The sequence below is a fragment of the Triplophysa rosa genome, linkage group LG2 (genome assembly GCF_024868665.1).
Source record: "Triplophysa rosa linkage group LG2, Trosa_1v2, whole genome shotgun sequence".
Lineage (NCBI taxonomy): Eukaryota > Metazoa > Chordata > Actinopteri > Cypriniformes > Nemacheilidae > Triplophysa > Triplophysa rosa.
The window spans coordinates 9,393,801-9,416,670 of NC_079891.1; the positions used below are offsets into that span (position 1 = coordinate 9,393,801).

Genomic DNA, 22,870 nt, shown 5'->3' on the forward strand with positions numbered 1-22,870 from the left:
TCCTGCTTCACCCAGGCTCGAATCAAGTCAAGCGTCATGCCTAAGAATGAAATTGGTTGAGTGGGGGTTAGCAAGCTCTTGGTTTGGAGGTTGAACCCCAAATTCTCCAAATGCCAGAGGACGGTGGACTTTTTCTCGCACATTTCCCATCCTACTGAGCTAAAATAAGCTAGCCGTCAGGATAATTCAAAATGTGGATGCCGGTCTGTCTCAAAGGGGCAAGCGCTGCATCCTAACATTTGGTAACTGTGCGTGGGGCGAGGAGCCCGAAGGATAGGACCGTGATTGGTATGCTGTCCCCTCAAATGCGAATCTCAAGAGCGGTCTGTGTTGGTGCGCTATCGGAATGTGAAAATAAGCATCTTTCAGATCCACAGATATAAACCAGTCCCACGGACGGATTTGGGCAATAATCCATTTGGCAGTGAGCATTTTGAATGGCCAAGCGGTTCAAAACACTTAAATCCAGAATGGGTCTCAGGCTGCCGTCTTTCGTCGGAATGAAGAAATAGCAGCTGTAAAACTCTGACTCGCTATGAGCCGTGGGAAGTTTCTCCACAGCGCCTTTTTCTAGCAGGGCTTGTACTTTGTAGCTGTTTTTCATCACATCTATCATCTAATCCGATATGCCGGGAATGGAACTCCAGATGTGAAGTTTCACGGCAAGTGTTTGCGGGGTCGCAGGCTGACATATGCAGGCGGAATGCCGCTTTACGTTGGTAAAGGCAGAGTTGTCGACAACGGCACAGCGGGGTGCCATCTCCGATTGAAGTATAACGAGGAGGAAATTTGTGAGGAGTTAAAAATACGGGTTTCGCTATCACAGCCAGATTGGGTTTCGGAGCGCATAGTGTGTGAATGGGCCCATAACCTGCAGCATTTGCACCGTGTCCAGTGCCCTGACGTGAACAGAGGACTGGGGAGCACGGGATCTTCGGGGGTGGTCCGGCCGAGGTGAGACTTAATCCCTTTCTCCTCCTCGGCTTCCGTGCCTCAGGTATTCGGTGTCAGTGCAGGATCAAGCATCAGCTGGGGACGGGGGAACTTCTTCCAACTCATCTGAACTGCCCAACGAGACCATGCCGCTAATACTGGAGGAGGGGCGAATGTCCTCATTAGCGAAACAAACAGGATCGCTGCATTGCGGTGGCGAGAGGGCACGCTGGGGCTGGGCCAGCGTGAGCTCATCTACACACTCGCGCACACGGCTCTGCTACTTCATTCATCTCTGCTTGAGAGTGACAGGCGGGGGAGCACAGGGAGCGGGACCGCTGAAGAAGGCGGTCCGGGCACGAAGCACGGCGAGGAGAAGATGCTCGCAGTGAGGGCAGCCTGCACCTGTGAGAGTCTCAGCGTGGGCTCGTCCAAGGCAGAGGACACACTCTTAATGCAGATCTTCAGAAGGCAGTAAGGCCATTTGAAACAACGTGCTTATATTGCTCTTTTTTATCGAAAGTTGCTCTTCGGATAGCCACAGAGGAAGCACTTCGGGAGCGTAGATCCCGCTGCAGGGCTGTTCGACGGAGTTCACTCTGTCTGTCGAAAGCTTCTCCTTTGGAGCAGCGAGATGAATGCACTGAAGGAGAAAAATGGTACTGAACGGCGTTCGGCCCTAACTTACATAGACGAGTGGCACCCGTGGTCTGTGATTTTCACAGACGTGAACCAATAGAGGGTATGCATTGACACCACTTTCCCACGTGATCATTTCGGGACACGCCCTTGGGACATGCTCTCCTGGGTAGCAAAACACTAAGCAAAAGGGCTGAGGAGAATAGGAGAAACAAATAAACCGGGACTAAAAAAAAAATATTTACAGAAATTACAAGAAGCTGGACTCGATAGTGATCCTTACAACTTCCCTACGACTTACGAAAGAATCAGGTCTTCCTGAATACTGAAATGTTGTGCGGAATTGCGTTTCCTGATTTCCATTTTGCTGAGGGTTTTGCCACCCAGGGGGGCGCTCTCCGGTGTGCTCATGTGGTGTTCAGGTGGTAAAGTAACGACACGTCCAATACCCTCTATAGGCTTCAGTAACAGATAAAACAAGAGTTTTTCCCATAGCATTTGCTAAAACGCAATGCGAAGTGAACCGTATCGGAAGGGAACTTATTTTACAGTAATGATGGGCCCTATTTCTGTATTATTATATAATCAATGGAGTTACGATAACAAACTTTTATAAGGTTGGCTTATTTAAAAATATATTTTTAAAACTCCACTGTAAGACAAAAAAAAGGTTTAGCTGTTATTTCTAATATTTTATGTCTCTGCTATTTTACTTTCTTTTTGAATTATTAATGTTTTTCTACAATTCTTTGAAGATTTGCTGCAGGAAGTTCAAGTTGTTTAGTCCAAGTTTAGACGTTTTTATATATATATATATATTGTTTTAAAGGTTCACATGCAAAAAAAACATAGTAAGCATTTTGTCTTGTTTTCTAGTATAAATATAAAACAATGTGATCAAATATCGTGAATTAGGTACTTTAGAAAAAGGTAAAACTAAATTCAAGATTATTTTTCTTACCCCATTGGCAGATTTTTTTGCTTGTTGTCAACATAAACTTACTCAATTCTTATATTTTCTTTAATGAAACAAGACACATTTTTTTAGGTCACTTTCCTTGTCAAGTAAATGTATATTGATTTACATATATATTTTTTTTACTAGAAAACAAGACAAAATTGCTTGGTAAGATTTTTTTCAGTGATTGTTTAGGCAAGTGATCATTGTGGCAACATGATTTTTGGGAAAAGGCCAAAATACTGTGAATTATGGATATGACCATTGTTATAGTGCAGTTTAACTAATTGTTTATTCAGAATGTGAGAATGGTACTGTCACCTCGCAAAACTTGAGGATCACAATTTAATTTAAAATATTTATGCTTTGTAAACAAATACTTTACATGCTTGAATATATGTACTCTTACTGCAGGTGACTTACATTTTAATCAGATTTGGTTAATTAATATATGTTACACCCTTTTGTCTATTAATAAATACCACTGATTTACAAGCTAAAGTGTCACAACTCTTTCTGTTTTTCTTTTCTGCTTTTCTGTCATGAAATTGCTTTTTTATTGCAACTTTTTAATTTCCATACTATCTTATTTATCCATCCATACACACGCAAATACATTGACCACACTACTAAATGTATTTCTTTATGGCTGACTCTTCTTTTCCATTGTGTTCTCTTTCATGTTTACTCTTCCCCTCCCTTATCATTCTGTACTGCATTGCTTTCCCCCCCGCCCTCATTTCTGGCACTCAGGCCCAACCTGTTCCTGATGAACTGGTGGCCAAGCTCCTAGGAAACCAAGCCACATTCAGCCCTGTGGTTACAGTAGAGCCACGACGTCGCAAGTTTCATCGCCCTATTGGCCTAAGGGTTCCTCTGCCTCCATCCTGGAGGGAGAGCCCACGGGATGCTGGTGAGGGTGACACCACCAGTCTTCGCCTGCTCTGCAGTGTCACTGGTATGTCAAAATAGTTGTAATACACAGAAGCATATTAGTGTATATGTTTTAGCAGAAGGAAATGACAAAGATATTGTATTTTTGTAACATTAAATATGCTTTTGTTCCTGTCTCAAGGCTCCAGTGCTTTAAAATTATTTGCTAAGTGTTATAGTTTTTTTTTGACAGCTAGATGGTTTCAGAACCGCGAATTACTTTAGGCCAGGGCTGATCAGGGTTTAAGCTAAACTCTGCAGGGCAGTGGCCCTTCAGGACCAGTTTTAAGAGCCCTGCTTTAGTCAACAATTTTTAACTGTCAATCAAAATTTTGATTTATATTTACCTAATTGTTGTTACTGACAGTTTATTGTTTTTTGTCTTTCAGTCTTCATTCATTTAAGTGTTCATTGATTTATTATAGTTTAGCAGTTATGTAGTTAATTACTAATAGTAATTACTAGTTTAGTAACTTATGTTTATATCTACTTTTAACTATTATGACAAGGTATGCTTATGGCCCCCAGACGTCTAGGACCGGAACTGGTTGCGCAATAAGTGAGATAAATAGTGAGGTTTGCTTTGTAAAAATATAAAACCTTAAAAGCAGTTCTGTCAATCGATAAAATAAATAAATAATTAATCACACATTTTTTGTTATTAATCGTAATTAATCACGTAACATTATTAAGACTTTTCTTTTGTTGTTTGGTTAACATTAGTGACAGGAGTCACAGCAGCAGGATTAACAATGTGGCCTCTTAATTTAACTCGTAGAAGTCTGTGCTTACGAAGATACTCAACAAATGTGTTTTATTGCATAACCTTGTGTGTTTTTGTTCATTTAAGCACGAAAGAAAACTTGATCCTGGTGCGCTGTTTGACAGAAATTCTGACAGAGAATCACCAACAGCGGAATATATCCGTACAACAGAGCTATGCCACACAGCTAGAAGCTGTCTATCTATATTGGACATGTCAAAGCAATCATTTCAAATCGTGCTTAAATGGTTTAAAAGCCTTTGCATGAATAAGAGCGTGATCATATAATATAATGCTAGCCAAAGGACAACATAAAAAACGGATGTTGCGTTAATTGCTTTAAATATTTTTTTAGCATTAATCTGGAAAAATTATATCCGCTTGAAGGGGAATGCTGGAACAATTTGGCTGACGCTTCTTTCTCCCACTGTTTGTTTGTTTGATTTACTTACATTTTTTTGTATGACAACTATTTTGAAACTTCTGAAGATTTTTGTGTCGTTTTATTGCATTGGAGATATGATTCCCTTTCAAGGGAACTCTATGCTACATTGAAGCACGTATGTAAAATCATTCCAATGGCAAGACGGTATATCATAGGTGGGTGACGTAGGCACCAGGAAGCTATAGAAGCGCATCCCAAACAGCCGGCTTCAGCCTTTTGTGCTTCAGCCGTGTGTGTGTCTATCAGTGTTGAAGGAGAGTGGTTATGTCCAAGAACTTTAAGTAGTGTGTTCCCCCGGTAGTATCCGGAGAGAAATGGGAATTTGAGAAAATAGCAGTGGTGAAGTGCTGTTCTACCGTATTTGAAAGTTATAATGACATGTAAACTTAAGAAAATATCATTTCAAATACAGTAGAACAGCACTTCTAAATACCACTGCTGTGTGCCGCAGTGTACAGCATCTGCTAAATTTAGCTATTTTCTCAGTTACCCATTTCTCTCCGGTTTAAGGCCCAATCCCAATTCTATTTCATACCCCTTCGCCTACCCCTCGCCCCTTACCCTTGCCCCTAGAAACAGAGTGACAAGGGGAAGGGTTGAAAACATTGCCCTAAAAAAATAGGACACCACTACTACACAGTCATAGGTCACTGCTAGCTCCTACGTCAAAGGAGATTCGATGATGTTTATTACAAACTTCCAAAATGCTGCCATAGTCATATCAATTTTGTGGATTACAGCCTGAAAAGTGACCCTGGACTTTTTTGCCAAAAGTAGCGCACCACACACCTCACATGTTCCGATTCCCCAGACGAAGAGACCTCCAGCTCTGGGAAGCGATCATGAACAGACTGGGGGAAGTGGAACGCGTCATGCTTCCCCCAGTCTGCTCGCGATTGCATTCCGGAGATGGCCCTGGTTACAGTTACTTTTTTGCATTTGTCTAATGTTGTGGTTCTATCGTGTAATCGGTAATGCGGTGCGTTAACAAACTTTTGCAACTTTTTGCAAATGTTTACAGTATTCAAAAACATGATTATAAACGCGCAATAACACAATTTTAAATTTAAAATAAACCAAATGATTATTTGTTGTTTAAATCCTTATTAATGCCAAAAAACGACTTACATTATACTTGCGTGAGCAGCCATGTCGGAAAATCCCATACCCCTTCGTTTGAGGTTCAGAAAAATATTAGTTTGAAGCATTATATGGCCCTTCCCCTTACCCCTCCAACCAAAAGAAAATCGAGACATAGGAATTGTACGGGTAAGGTGTAGAAATGGGATTGTGCCTAAGTCTAAGAAACGGACAAGTGTTCTTCCCAATAAACACAGAAGTAACACATGCATAGAGCCCATAAGAAGTCACCATAATGGTGTTTCGTGTTTCATTCAGTTGACCTATTGACTCTTGATTCACTATGTTAAATTATGTTCTGGCCAGCTATTGATGGTGTGTTTGTTGCAGCTGGAATCAGGTGATGTTGATTCCTGCGAGACATGTATGTTAACCCCACCACAGCTCATGCTTCGGGGCACAGCAGTCTCAAGAGAACAGGTATCTTGCATTTGACTCACCCAGGATCTTTCTCCGAGGGGGAAGATCATGTTAACATCAGCTGCACCAGCTCCTGACAGTATGACTCAGGGTGTCGGGCTAAATGCAGGCAGTATGTCACCGGCAAGCCCTGACTATCTGGCAGCATGGAAACTTCTGCCAAGAGTGTCTCGATGGGTTCTGCACACCATAGAAAGAGTTTTAAGGTCTATCAAAAGAGGTTTAAAGTCTATGAAATGCCTTCGTGTGTATCTGGGTAAACGCTTGGTAATGTGCGCAATGCAATGATAATTTCAAACGCTTCCGTGTTTGGATGTGTAAGCACTTGGTAAAGAGCGTAATGCAATGGTCATTGTAATCAATCACAGATATATCCGATGAGCTTGTGAACACAATGGCCAGTCAGAGGTGTCCAATAATCCATTCAACGGCGCTCAAAATGCTTGCGGGGAATGCTGGCTCAGATTTTTAAGATTTTAGTACCGACTGGTACTGAAGTCGGTTCTTTCTGACAACCCTAGATCATTGCACAAATGAGATCCGAGGACTGGTTTGTCACGATAGATCTGAAGGACGCATATTTTCATATCTCTATCCTCCTGCATCACAGGAGATTCCCGAGGTTCGCTTTTGGGGGTGAAACGTACCAATAATGGGTTGCTTGAGCAGAAGCTGCGTTTAAAAGCTGATTTCTAGCGCAGTTTAAGCTTAGGAAACAAAATGTATGCTATAGTTGATCCAAAATTATTGATAAGAAATATGTCATTTAATTGTGACTTCTGCCAGTGATTTTAGAAATGGTTACCTCCACACATTCATGTAGATATGACTGTGGTCTTGCTATGACTGAAATAGTTGCAGGGAAGCGTTCTGAACTGGCCGTCGAGTGACGACACAACTTCCGCAAACGGACCTTGACACGGCATGAAGAAATCAAGTGAGAGGAGCAGATGACAATCAGGACTTATTCTTGGATGAGTCTGATGGGGATTTTTTTTTGTATTTTATATTACTAATAAAATTATACAAATCATTCTTGTGAATTGAACTGGTTGCTACAATCAAGCTCTTGTGGGAAATGGATTATTTGTTTCAATGTTTTTATGATTTTTGTACATGCACATAATAATAAATAGACATATCTTACAACAATTTAATAATTTTCCCATAAATATGTCACATATCACTGAAAACTATAGAATCTTAGCTTTAATGTTGTTTTAACACTGGATTTTCACATAAACATGATCTGAGACCAAAATGTAACAAATCTTTGATATGGCCTTACTCAGTTAACATTAAAGATATCAAGATGAAATTTTCACAGAATGTTCTTTACTCTATATTAAGTAATGATCGAGTTCAATGAAGATATTTTGTAAATGTCCTGTCATAAATATATAAAAACTTTGTTTGTGAGTGGATGGCCTCCTACAGGGCCTCTGATTAACATCTTCAAACGCAACTTTAGGAATATTTAGTTCCCTTTCAGTCGGTCTCTTGACGTTGTGTCGAGACAGAATGGGGTTTGAACTTGAGAACCTATGATCTCTGATTGTTCTTTTAAAAGGCCAATGAACTTGGCGAATGGCATGGTCATTCTCCGCCCCGTGCATACGGGTATAAAAGGAAGATGGCATGCCCATTCATTCACCTTTTGTTCAATTCAATTCAATTCAATTCAATTTTATTTATATAGCGCTTTTCACAATGTGCATTGTTCCAAAGCAGCTTTGCAGGGGCAAATAAGAAAAACAGAAAAACACAGAAAGGTAAAACACAGCACAGTGCATGGTGTTTATAGACCAAGCAAGATCATTCTAATAAATAATATCTAATAAATAAATGCAGTCTCCCGGTGAGCAAGCCAACACTGCCCTGCTGTGGTGAGGAACCCAAACTCCAATGATGAATAAATGGAGAAAAAAAAAGTTTCTCCTTGGGAGAAACCAGGCTCAGCCGGGAGGGCCAGATCTCCTCTGACGTGTCATAGCTGCACTCAGTGACCCCGACCAAAAGCCACCGAGCAAACATCCACGAAGAACAGGGAGAGCCCACGAGCCGCGACCCAGGAAGCCCCACCCACTGAAACCGTGCAGGTCCAACCCGGTCCCATTCCGCGATCGACACCAGACAACAGAGGAACAACCAGGGAAAAAATAATAATGGCATAAGTAATTTTATTCCTCTGTTGTCCGACATCGACCACAAAACAAGACCAAATCAGACCAGACCCTCACAGTCCCAACAAATAAAACGCCCCAAACCACCACCAACAAGCCCCCCCACTCCCCACAAACACCCACCCAGCAACCTCCAATCAAAGTCACTGAGTGCAGCTATAACTTCAAACTGCTGTCATGTGATGTAAGTTTAGCATTAAAACTTTTTGTTCTTCGGAACATGCGTGGCATTAAATGCTGAGCGTTATCTCTCTGATCTCTCTACTGGGCTTTCTACAATGCAGAGCAGTGGACTCGTCCTATTGTGTGCGACTTCCCCTGGGCGTTTCAGTAGCGGACCTAGGTGTCTATTAGAGCAAATTTCCTAAAAGTGCTGAAATTTCCTACAGCTTGCATGTCTTTGCCAGGCATGTCTCGCCGCTGTCATCTTGGATGCGGCTGCCTTGTCCTCGAACCCGACGTGCAAGATACCTGCATCACATGCTTGGGCTGCCAGCATGCTGAAGTAGTGTTCATTGATACGGCATGCCGCACTGCAAGCATATGTCGATCAAGGTGTTGCGGTCACAGGTGGCTGTGCTCTTTTTGGACGCAGCCACGACATTGTCTGCTTCCATTCCGTGGTGGCTGCCAAGCCATAGGCAGTGGCGATGGTGATGTGGAGACTCCCATGGACCTCAACCTGCCGATGCCGCGGACCGTCCATGCCCCGCCACGCTCACCAAACCTGTCAACGATGGGCGGCAGTCGACCGACCTATATCGGACTCACGCAGGTGCGTGATGAGGATGAGATTTCAGTCGCAGCATCAGAAGGTGACTTGCTAGCATCGGACGTTGAAGACTCCCAGCTTCGGCCGTTCGAGCCCAGGACGAGACTGACGTGGAGATGTCAGCAATGCTTGCCCGATTCCCGGAGGTGAATGAGGAGCTCACCAAGACCAAGAATGCCCCTTCTCGGCGCGTTCACGTCAAACGAGCTCCTTCGCCCTAACTTCCCTCGACATGGGGGCAGCTAAGGGAAACATCGACATACGCCAGGTCGAGCGTGCCTTCGTGCTACATCTGTGCCAACATACCGCTGCCGCCTGGAGAGGTCGACCAAGGCTCCCTTCCAAGGCATGCAAGTTTTCTTCGACACTCGTGTCACTACTTCATCGTCTCCAAGAATGGAGGGGGTTGCGCCCCATACTGGATCTGTGCACTCTAAACGAGGCACTTCACAGGATGCTGTTCAGATTATTGACGCAGAGGCGCATCCTGACGTCTGTCCGACATCAGGATTGGTTCGTGGCCATCGACCTGAAGGACGCGTACTTTCATGTCCTGATTCTTCCTCGTCACAGACCGTTCCTCCGGTTTGCGTTCGAGGGGTCGAGCATACCAGTACAAGGTCCTGCCCTGTGGCCTGGCCCTGTCTCCCCGTGTCTTTACCAAGGTCGCGGAGGCTGCCCTCGCTCCCCTCTGGGAGCAGGGCGTGCGTATTCTCAACTATCTCGATGACTGGCTCATCTTGGCACACTTGCAAGATCTGTTGTGTACGCACAGTGACCTCGTGCTCTGGCACCTCAACTGACTGGACCTCCAGGTCAACAAGAGCAAGCTCTCCCCTGTGCAGAGCATCTCTTATCTCGGTATGGAACTAGACTCTATCATCATGACAGCACGCCTTACCAATGAGCGTGCCCAGTCATTGCTGAGTTGTCTGAGACTCTTCAGGCGACAACCAGCGGTCCCACTGAAACTCTTTCAAAAGGTCCTGGGGCATGTGGCATCCTCGACGGAGGTTGTTCCGCTTGGGTTGATGCATATGAGACCACTTCAGCACTGGCCTGAGAGTCGCGTTCCCTGGAGAGCGTGGCACACTGGCAGGAGACGTATTTCCATCACGCCTCATTGCTGTCGCACCCTAGCCCCTTGGAGAGACATCTCTTTTCTCTGAGCCGGGGTTCCGCTCGGGCAGATCTCGAGGCGTATTATGGTGATGACGGATGCATCCCTGCTTGGCTGGGGTGCTGTGTGCAACAGGCACGCAGTGACGGGTCTTTGGATGGGCCCCCGCCTGCAGTGGCATATCAATTGCCTAGAGTTGCTGGCCGCTTGGCTTGCTCTGAAGAGGTTCTTACCCTCATTCAGGGCAAGCACATGCCGCTCCGTTTGGACACCACTGCTGCCGTGGCGTACATCAACCACCAGGGTGACACTCACTCACGGCAGATGTCGCAACACGCCCGACGCCTCCTCCTTTGGAGTAAGCAGCTTGTGAAATCCCTGCTCGCCACTCACATCCCGGGCAACCTCAATCAGACAGCCAACGCGATCTCTCGACAAGTCAGGCTCCGCCGAGAGTCGGAACGAGGAGATCCTGAGTGACTTGTACTTGCAATACTATCCCTCAGGCCAGAGCTCCTTACGGTGCCGGGTGGCTATCTCGTCTCAAGAGTAGGAAGGCCACCGCCTATACGGCTGTTGGTAAGCCCTCTCGTCATTGACACACTCGAACTGATGCCTTACTACACCACTGGAGGGTTACGATTACCGGCTCAGCGCTGTGGCGTTTCGTAAAGGGACCCCATTCTGTCTCGACACAACGTCGAGAGATCAACAGAAAGGAAACGTGTGTCCTTCATGCCACAACGCTTCGCCGTCCACTGCAGCGATCGAGAGTGCCTCTCAGGTTCCTCAGCCCAAAAGGTGTCCTTGATGCCACAACGCTTCTCCGTCCGCTGCAGCGATCGAGAGTGCCTCTCAGGTTCCTCAGCCCAAAAGGTGAATGAATGGGCACGCCATCTTCCTTTATACCCGTGTGCATGGGGCAGAGACTGGCATGCCATCCCATTCCCCAAGTTCATTGGCCTTTTAAAAGTAAAAGGTTCTCAAGTTCAAACCCCATTGTGTCTCGACACAACGTCTCATTCTCTCCATCAGGGAACAGAGGTAACACTCGTAACTGAGACGATTTTTGCACCCTCACATTCCAGAATTTTAAACTGTTGTATCTCCACCAGATATTATCCTATCCTAACAACATCATTAATAGAAAGCTTAATCATTCAGCTTCCAGATCATGTAAAAATCTCAATTTCAGAAAATGTACCCATAAGACTGTTGTCCAGGGTCACATATATGCTCCTTACGAACTGGAATCAGAGGAGAATATCCTGTGATGTCCACTTGGCAGGGCACTGCGGTTGTATTGAAAAAAACCTCTTAAGGCGGATAAGTGAAAATGACAGAATATGCAGGAGCGACGGAGAACCGCTGGTTTGAGGGACATTATTTCTTAGCCTTAATATACAGTATATACATACAGTATATACATATATATATATATATATATATATACACACATATACATATGTTTTTTATACTATATATATATATATATATATATATATATATATATATATATATATATATATATATATATATATACTGAAGTATTCAATTTGTGTTGCCAGTTTAATGTGGTGAACACTGTGGGGCATCTATTAGAATGCACAAATGCCCATAAATCTTCTTTACTGCAGGTGGATAAAGATGTGGTTCTACAGAATAATAAACATGAACAAGAACTATTAGTCAAATACAACAACCACTGAATGCAGTATAATGAAATTAAATACACAAACAGCTAGAAAGTTGTAACACTTAATCTACAATGTAGAAATATGTATGCGCTGCCAGCAATATGCCTTTATATGAAACTGTCATTAACTAGGCTATATGTCTAAAGTACCAGCTGTGTCAATAGCCAACTCAACAATAACACTGAAATAGCAGTAAATAGTCTTCCTTAAAGGCTAGTTGCTGGCTTGTAAAAATGTAAACGTTGCAAGACGCAAATCTGAGTGCTAATAACCCGTATTTAAATATCAAACTGAAGGTAAATACAAAGTGCTGAGTCATCCAGTTACTGAACGTAGAGTTACGAAACGGCAGCAATTGATAATGGAATTATATTACCAATCACTCAGTTCGGGACAGTAAATGTATATAGTGCATAAACATGTATTTACTTACTGTTTGCTACATGCACAAATCAACCGAACAACATAAACAAAGACTAAATAAGCAACACTCAACTGCCCGTCACTCTGCTCAGAACTAGACTATTCTCTCACGCCATAGACTTTAGTTGCTCCTGTAGTAACATAGTCCGTTATCGCCTTCTACAGGGCAGCTTTTGGCTGTTTATAAGCACTTATAAAGCACATATTCTACATCCCTAATCCTACCCAATACCTAAACCTAACAACTACCTTACTAACTATTAATAAGCAACAAATTAAGAGTTAACTAAGCAAAAGTCGTAGTTAATAGTTTACTAAAACGGAGAACTGGACCTTAAAATAAAGTGTGACCGATGTTTTGATCCAGATCAACAGGGTGAGCCATTTCTGGTGCTAGCTGGTTGCATCTGCATAATCTACCCCCAACTCGAATAATGTGCTCTTCTTTGTCAATTTAGGTGTGGGAAGTCAGAACCAATGAGGAGGAGGGAATGTGTGAATTGTCTCAACAGCATCACGGACATCCTCTCCTTCCTGAGTATGGTCAGCAGCATGTCTCTGAAGTGCATACATTGCACAACAGGGGGAACAAGTTGTTCGGAATGGCAGGACTTGCAATTCATACACACTGGGAGGGCTTTCTCTTTGCATATCACACCATAGAAACCGTAAGAGGGGTCTGTCCTGCGGGAGGAGTCTCACCTGATGGAACATACCTTTATTTAGTGTGCAAAAGGTCCATTGCCATCGGTTTCTAATGAGATCTAGTTACCAGCTTCCCGTCCCTGTATGGCAGGACATCCAGCTGCCAAAGCTTCTCCAAATGATTATGCAGCTCAGCTGATGGAGAGTGTTGCTACAAACAGACATGACTGGATTCCATTCTGGGGTTGTAAGCACTTGGTAGGGCCTTGAAGTTTCCAGCAGAGTCTGGTCTTAACGGCCGCCGGTCCCCCAGTAGGTCCTAACTTCACTGGCTGAATTGGCTTTATTAGGTGTGGGAAGTGAGAACCAATGAGGAGGAGGGAATGTGTGCTTTTGATCTCTGTCCGGGGCAATTTTCTCAGGTGTTTGTATGTCCGCTGCAGTTATTCTACAGAATACGTGTGCTCTGCTAGACAAATTTGAGCAGCAATGAAAGCGCCTCTAATCTTGTACACACTCTCAGGATGGCTGACTGGTGATATAATGAAGGACACAGATGAACCTTGTTTGTTTGTTTGTTTGTTTGTTTATTTAAAGTTTGACAAGACAGGATATTGCCACACAAGACCCTGAAATGAGTCAAACATATACATGCTACAAAACTAACATTTACTAATACACAGGGCATAAAATAGTATTATACTATTTTTTATAGTAATATACTATACTATTGTATCACTCGTGAGTCTTGTCGTACTATTCTTAGTGTAAGGCTGTCTGAGGGACCCTGGAGTTTCAACTTCTGTGCTGCATCCTGCAGGAGGATGGTTCGCTCTGATCCATTGTCTAAGATGGCATACGTTTCCAGTGTGTGACTGTCATTATGCAGGAGCATCTTACTGACCTTGAGAAGGACTTGACTGCATCCAGCCTTTCTGTCTAGGTCAGGGGTGTCCAAAGTCAGTCCTGGAGGGCCGGTGCCCTGCAAAGTTTAGCTTCAACCCTAATCAAACACACCTGAACAGCTAATCAAGGTCTCACAAAGCAGACTAGAAACTTTCAAACAGGTGTGTTGAGCCAAGTTGGAGCTAAACTCTGCAGGACAGTGGCCCTCCAGGACCGACATTGGACACCCCTGGTCTAGGTAAAGGGTATCAGTGTAGGAATTAACCAGTCCACAAGTTGTTTCCGCACTGGGTTTCTTCTCTTTGGACTGTTCGCCAGATTTGGTGTTTATATCATGCTGAAGCATTCCAACCAGTGCTCTAACCCTTAGTGTGAACTTGCAAAATCCTGTTGAATCTCCTGGATGAATTGTAGGTCCATTCATTAACTCTGCACTCCTCCTCAATGCCAGTTGAAGAGGCTGACCGTAGTGCTGGATGAGAGACGCCATTGTATCTGAATACGGATATAGAGAGTTACTATAGGAATCAGCAATTAGAAGTGCTTCCTCAAATTTGAAATGCTCCTGCTGAATTTGGTATTTAATCTCTCTGTAGCATTAGGTGGAGGATTATTCAAGGGATATTCAAAGCCTTGCCAACTCTTGCGGGTCATCACTGGTAAAGTCTGGGATTGAAGGGTTAGGGCCCCTGTATGATCTCTCCTGAATATGTGGTCGTGAGTCAATAAAGTGGTAGTCTCATTCCGGAGGCAATGGAGGAGGAACAATATTATGTGGGTTTGACCATGACTCTGACTCCTCTGTGTCATTCCGTGGCTGTTGATAATTTGGTGTGGACAATATCGATGAGCGTTTTAATTCTAGTTTACGAACATGAAACCTTTAACTTCTTTAACGTGTCTGTTCTTTTAGGACTATTTGTTCATCCTGGCCTGCAGGGGTCGCTCTTCCTGAGTCTCCTGCCAGGCACCTTCAGATAGTAGATGGCACCCACATTACGGACTCTGGTCGCTCCAGGCCTGTAGAGGTCAACATTGCCTCATTCAACACCTCATCATCACCGGATTGTCTACACCTGTGTTTGACTCTTCATAAGTCTGTTTGTTCTCTGCCTTTGTGTTCAGTCTTGATCCGTTTACCCCTCGTTTCCTGTTGTTGATCAGTTTGAAGTTAAGTGTTCTTATGTTGAGTTTTTTTAGACCCCAGAGTCTACTTTTGTGTTACCCTGTTTATTGGAAGCACGGCTTGTCAAGTTTGTTTGTCTTTAAGTTTTTGTCAAAGTATTTTTCATTTTTGATGACGAAAACCTCTTGACTCTCTATCTTCTGCAATTGGGTTTAAAACCCTTGGGACTAGCTCAGTGAGTGTCGTGGCGAAAAGTCGGTCAGCCAATGTTGAAAGAATTCACGAAGACCAGAGAGCCAGGTTTCCAGAGGTTTCAATCTTTATTTGCTCGAGCAAGCAAAGTGAGACACACAGAGTTCATCTGTAGATGCCCAACGAATACATGTCTGACTCCATCTTTTATACATTGTTCTCAAGTTGTTATCACAGTTCAAACCAATCAGGTTTTACCTGACCTCATCTTCTACCAACCAGTTTTTACATGACATCACTTATTTTTATTAGCCCATCCCCTTATGCCTCGTTAGTTATATTTCATCCTGCACTTGCTACAGTTATATTTCCGGCCTACCATATTAAGATCTCCGGCCTACCATATTAAGATCTCCGGCCTACCATATTAAGATCTCCGGCCTACCATATTAGGATTTAATTGTAGGGAGCGCTCTCAATAACATACGTATATCATGTGCTCTTTATCTTGACACCTTTCCGGGGGCTTTCGGACGTCTCAATAACACATACGTATATCATGTGCAATAACACATACGTATATCAAGTGCTCTTTATCTTGACACCTTTCCGGGGGCTTTCGGACGATACATGATTTAACCTTGGTTTTATTAAAAATGAACTCATGGTTTAGTGTGATAATGATAAACAACCCAACGTTCTTAATTACACTTCTCTACAAAAGTGTGTGTGGTGTACGTGCAGTTCCTGTCTTAGTGTGAGAAGATATTTGGTGTGTACGCAGGTGTTCAAGTTTTCAAACTCATACATGAGGCCCATAGCCCTTGTTAAGATCAGAGAAGTATATGAACTCTATAACTTCCTTTAAATGTATTCTTTAAATAAGAAAGCTATTTTATATAAGAAAACTCAGTAATATATTTAGAATATAAGAAAAGTCAATAATATGTCTAGAAAAACCACCATATAATCCCCCCTTTGAGGCTGACAAGCCTCACACTCCAATCAGGTGTTAACCATAAACATAGGAATTTTTAAACTAAGATAAAATGTAACAACCAAAATAGTAAAAATGCTTCATAGTGCTCAAAATTATTAATAAATTGCGTATGCATTTGGTGAATGATATAATAATACTTAGGTTATTAGCAAGCGATATATATAAAAAAATCCTTCCACCATTCTGTAAATACTTCATAACATGAGTATTTCTGTTTTTAAACCCTCTAAACTTAATTTAATTCTTGACCCTTAGTCAATATTAGCATATGTGTGAGTATTATCCATGCTATGTTGTGATACAGCATAAATAATCATCTGGTTCGGAACAGCGGCTGCAGCTGTTCGCTGAAATGACTTCATTATACATGGCCAAATGCATAATGTCAATAAAAGAAATGCAATAATGCAAACCACAAGTAACATTACATTTTTCATATTGGTAAAAACACCCTTGATCCAGTCCCAGTTAAAAGTGTCTGAGGTAATCTCAGATTTGGTCAAAGTCTCAACCATCAATGAAATGTTTTTCATCCCTTCATTGATGAGATGTCCATCTGCGTCGTTCTCTGGAATATAAGTGCAACAAGTTTCTCCGATGACAGCACAAACTCCTCCTTTCGCTGCTGTCAAATGATCCAATACCAAGCGATCTTGCAACACAGTCAATCGTAGTCCACGTAGCTCCTCCTTGATGCCTTTCATGACGATGTTCGCGGTATTCAGGAACGATGTAAATTCAAATCTGGTGATCTCAACTTCATTCATCAACGAACTTACTCCCAACATAGGACTAAAAGCAGCTGAAACTTTCTCAGCCACTGTCCAGATGTGATGATTCTATGGCACTGGGCTATTAGATAAGAAATCAAACAGTCCTCTGCGTGTCCTCTGTTGTCGTGTAATCGTTTCATGTGGTATGATGATCGCTCCACCATGTAGTTGTACCAAAGAACACAGTCCTGTCCATTCTCTAGGTAATGGTAGGTATACTCTGTATCCACAAAGCCAGTAATGTTCTTGCAACACTCCAGCTCCTTGTCCATCTGGTATGTGTAGTGAAGAGCAAGCCGCTACACACTGATTCTTGGTCCGTTCAGCGCAAGATAAGAACTCAAGTGCCATTATTGTTTGTGTCAAATTAGGTTGGTTCCATTCATTAACATCCACTTTTAAAGGATATATTAATGCTGTCATCCTCAGACATGTCAGACACTTCTGTCGGGTAGTCTGATTAGTTGTAACTTCATTATGAACAGTAGAGCACTTTACCCTTGGAATCTTTCCCACACGATGTAGTCCCTTGGATCTTTCGTAGCACGCCAACTTGTCTGGTATGTGTCGAACTGTAGCCACTTGATCAAACACACGGTTGATAATCTTCACCTTTTCAATGGTTTCATTTGCATGTTGTCTGAAATACAAAGTGTCAGATGCTGTGAAGGACGCTGCTGCTACTGCTACTGGAGCCAAGTTCTCCACTGTGTCTGGGTCCTGATGAGGCCACCAATCACCTGCCGCTGTGCTATGAGGAAACTGTGCACAGACATAACAGTTCCTTGGATTGTTGATTCTCACGGTGTGGTTAGTCAATCTCCACCACAGGTTGTCTGCATAATGGTATGGAGATCCCTCCTTATGGTCCATCCAGGTGTCCAAGGATCTGTTCAAGAGTTCATCAAGATGTCTTTTCTGTCATAGTCTGTATTGGCTGTTGGTTGTCCCAGTGTAATTCACAGCATCAAAACTTTCTGGATCAAAAGAGTCAATGGTGTTGTTTGAAACAATGTGTCTTTCCGTAATGTTGACTTCCAGTTTTCCGTGGAATGATGATCCTCTTCTGGATAGTAAAGAATCACTCAGGTTTTCAAAGTTGTTTTCACCATCTTTTGTCGACTCATCATGTTGTGAAGTAGTTTGATTAGAGGTATCTTTGGTCTTGTTTTCGTTTATCGTGTTTTGATACAGAATCAGTGGCAGACACATGCTGTAAGAAAACTTGTCATCATTCGTTCTTGCTGTAGTTGATGTTTCATGATCACACAATGTCTTTAATTCAAAACGTATAAGGTTGTAGTATATCTCCAGGTAGTACAATCAAACTTGGTACGCTGTAGAGTTATATGTCCTGTAGCTCTATCAAGCACTGGTCAATGTGTTGGTCTTGTATGCCCAACCACTGAGCTTGTTCCCAAGATGGTTATAGAGAACTGATGTTGTTCTGCTACTTTAGCAAATGCGGTTGCTAAGATGCTGTTGTTCTGTTGTCCTCTGTCCAAGGAGCTTGTTCCAATGCATATGGATCAAACGGAAATCGTCTGGAATCTGGAGTCTTTAACTCTCGTTGGCTGTGATCATCTATTGTCCAAGGCCCTGCTCGTAGATGAAAGGTGAGCCTAATTCTCTGAAGATATTAGTTCTTTGGAGTTATTTTCTGTTGTCAAGATGGATTTTCGATGTGGTCGTGAAGGCTTGTCAAGATGCTTGGATTTTTCGTGTCGTGTTGCCTTGTGCACGCCCAGGGAGCCACACTCCAGCTGGCCCAGATGGCAGTCGTCTGGGTGACGCTGTCTTCAGATTTAACAGCCACTGGCCCTGTACTGTTGTCGCCATCACTTGTAGATCTGCTGCTATGTGGATCAGGTTCAACAGCTCAGTTGGTTGGCAGCTTCTCGGAATCTGAGCACCAGGTGTACTCGCATAACAGTTTTGATTATATCAATAAAATAATAAATAAAAATACATTTTATATATTTTAGATGCAAAAACATTAAACAAAACAAAACAAAACAAAACATCTAGCTGTCTGCCTTACCAATTCTATGACGCTATCTATACTAGTCCCCATGTGTGAGTATACAATTATACGCTGCCTCCCTTACTATCCAAAAAACAGAGCGAACAGTAAAATAAAATGTATCAAAAGAAAATGACACCCCTTTTATATCCAGTTAATTGTCAGGGATAAAGTTCAATAAATGTCTGAACATAAAAAGAAATATCTATTTTAATTGTGTCGTATTTAAATTTAGATAAGATTTGTCAATTATTAAAATCCCTTTTTGTTTTGTAAGTACGTCAGTGATCAAGCATCACACAGACACTTTGTTTTCTGCAAATAACCAGTTTTTGTCTGATTTTCCAAGTTATTTTACTTCAAGGGGGTTTCCAATTGAATGAATTGCATTCATTAAAAAATTAATTAAAAAATTATCATATTATTATTTTGAGTTACAAACAAATATAAATTCAAAACCAGACTTAATTTCATTTCCAGCCTTAATCTTATTAGGCATATTTCATGGTTGAACAACTGAATCCAGATAAACCAGATCCTCACACTCTGGAAGAATATTTCAGTGCTTAATAAATATCACCAAAATAAACAGCTATATGAACTTAATAAAATATTTTAAAACCTGTTTAAGTGATTTTTCCAGTGGGAGTAAGTAAGTAAATTGTATTTATATAACACATTTCCACATAACAGAACTATCCAAAGTGCTGTTCAATGTAAAATAAAATATCAATTAACAATCGGACAAAACAGACAGCAATAAAATGAAATAAAATAATTTTAAAATTCCAATGAGAAAAGATAAGTTTTCATCCTCGATTTAGAAACAATAATGGAAGATGCAAGATGGATGTCCAGAAGGTGTTGGTTCCCAAATGATGGACAGAAAGTTCTGTCACCCTTAGATTTTAACCGACAGCAGGGGACATGTAACAAGCCCTTGTCAATGGATCTTAAAAGTCTGGAAGATGACAAAGGGATAAGAAGATCATTCAAATATGATGGTGCTTGGTCATTAAAACTAATAACAACAGAATCTTGTACTGAACTTTAAGCTGGGCCAGAAACTAAATGAAGCAAAACTAAAATTGGAATGACCTGGTCATATTTCTTTGCCCCTGGCCTTGCATTTGCATTTTTCTACCAGCTGGAGGCGTGAAAGCCAAGACTCAGGGAGACCTGAGTACAGCAAATTACATCTGTCTAAACGTGAGGTACAAAAGCATGAATGACCTTCTCCAGATCTTGAAAAGTTAAAAACAATTTAAGTTTGGAAATGACCCATAATTGATAAAAAATATTTCTTCCACATAACCTATATAAATACTAGATGAAACCTATACTAATCTAGTTGTTTATTCGTGTTAGTTCATTGATAAATTCTAACTAATAGACAGTTAATATTTAAATGGTTTTTAAATATTTATTAAATCCGTTGACATGAACTATTGAGATGAAGAACTGCTGTATGAGTATTACCCATTGTTGGCTAACTAATGTTTAGAAACGGAACCTAGATGTAAAGCGATATCAAAGCTGGTAAGCGGCATGTTGGCCTGTCATAAAATAAATCAAAATGCATAGGCTATTGTTTTCATTCCCCTTTGGGTAGGAACGGGTCCCTGCCAATAATCAGGAAACACTAAATGGTCCTTATCAATAATTTCAAACAAACAATTAATCTACACATATATAACCACTGATGTCCGTGCCTTGTGTTTTTTACTAATTACTTATGTTATTCAACATTTATTTATCCAGGAATCATTTAACTGAAATGAAAAATCTTTTACAATAGTATTTTGAAAAATAGCTCAGTTTGTGGTACACAAATGGTTAAGTTTTATTTTCTGCAATGTATCGCCAATAGGATAGGTTTTGCCTTCGTTGAGTTCCACATTAAACCACATTGCTTAATGATTGGCTTTATTCCAACTTAAACGTTAGTTGTTTTTATCTATGAGGATAGCTAAATATAGTTGAATATCATGCAACCAATTGTTTCATATGCATTTATTATATATTATTTTATATCCATTTTTTAAATTATTATCTAAAAATAATGTTTCTGTCTAACCGTTAGTGATCAGTACAGCTGTTTCAGGCAATAAAAATCTATATCATGAACATGATATAAAGATTAAACAAACCAAAGTAAGCCACTTAAACATTCTCCTAATTGCATCTGTTTATGGAATTTGTAGTAAGCTATATCTTAGCAATGTGCTCATATGAAATGTATTAATGCATTATTATGTCAGGTCAGGTGACAACAGTCCTGTCATGTTGTGGATAGACAGGGTCACAGTTTATTAGGCTTTTTAAAACATGATTATGCTAAAGTTATATTAAGGCTGCACTGTTATAAAGGTCTATTAATAACTCTGTCCTACATACAATAGTTTTAAAATTTTAGGCATAAATATGTATGTATATAAAAGTCATTTTTATCCAGATTTTAGATGCCATTAAACATACAGTAATACTAATTGGCTAATTGTATATTCTGGTGTATTTATAAGAAAAATGATCTTGCTGTAGACAGCAATAGACAGTCTAGTAATGAGAGTGACAACAATGAAGAACAGTTTAGAAAACTATTTAAATAGAACGTATTTATTGTTTAAGTAAACGACGCTAAACTTTAGTGACAATGCGGCTCCGCGGTCGACCAATGTCAAATCCCAGTCTATTATGCAAAACTACATTAAACACTCTCAACAAGGCGGACTCTGTGTTATGGAAATCAGTGAATCCAGATTCTAAATGGATTCTAATAAATTAGCTATATTCTAAAACGGGATTAATTGTGACATGACTTTCTAAAAGTTTTGAGAGAAAAGATCACTTTGTTCAGGCCGAAAGTTATTAACGCAGCTCTCATCCAAACCTTACTTCTCAAGCAAAGGCTGAACAACCGCATGCTTATATCAGTTTGGAACCACACCAGTGCCCAAATATTCAAAGACAGGTTTGGGAGCCGTGAAGCGAAAGAAGAACTGATAGCACTCACTTTATCAACAGAAATTTAAAAAATTCTCACAGAGCTCAGCACACGGCTCTCAAAAAACCTTGACTTCAGATTTATTACTGAATGTATTGTTGAAAATAAAATCTTAGGTCTATGAAAGTCTAGAAATCAGGTCAGAAAAATATTTTCTATTATGAATTTGATTAAAAATTATTGATCCAATTGTCCCAATATTTAACAAACCCTTTACCACGTAATGAATTAGATCAGATTGACTCACTGTGAAATGTGTCCATTTACTGTATACCCCTCATCATGAATTGCAGTGGTCAACTGTCTCTCACACTTTGTCAGTTCCCACAGCATGTGTCCATCTGGTGATGTCACTCGACAATTGTGAAGTCGATTGTTGGTAAAGCTTCCTCAGGAACTATTGGTCTTATTCTCTTGAGGTCCTCGTCTGTGCTACTGTGAATATATAGCTTTATACACAACAATTTATTGTCTCATAAATTCTTAATTCAATCTTGCAACCGTTCCAAAAATTTTTTCCTTCATAAGAGCCTCTTAAATAACATAATGGCATTACTCTGCCTGTAAGCATTTAATAAAGCTTAAGTTTGTAATTCTGTTGGTTTACATATGATGGTTCATTAAAGAGAGATTTAGAAGGTGCACCTCTCAGATACGTACATTATAGATGTTAATCATTATTATTAATTTTTAAATATAACGTTTTATTAATTTATAATTATTTGGAGCACAAGGATTACTAGATGAGGGCTGTAGAACTTATTCATAAAAACAT

The 22,870-nt window shown here is 41.1% G+C and overlaps 1 protein-coding gene across 1 annotated transcript in view; it reads left to right on the forward strand.

The window, feature by feature from the left end:
* Positions 1–22,870, forward strand: part of ank1a (ankyrin 1, erythrocytic a) — a 371,228-nt gene that overhangs the window by 182,751 nt on the left and 165,607 nt on the right. Inside the window, exon 30 of the mRNA XM_057351699.1 lies at positions 3,284–3,488. Within this exon, the coding sequence (XP_057207682.1) occupies positions 3,284–3,488 (205 nt within the window). The remainder of the gene's footprint in view (positions 1–3,283; positions 3,489–22,870) is intronic.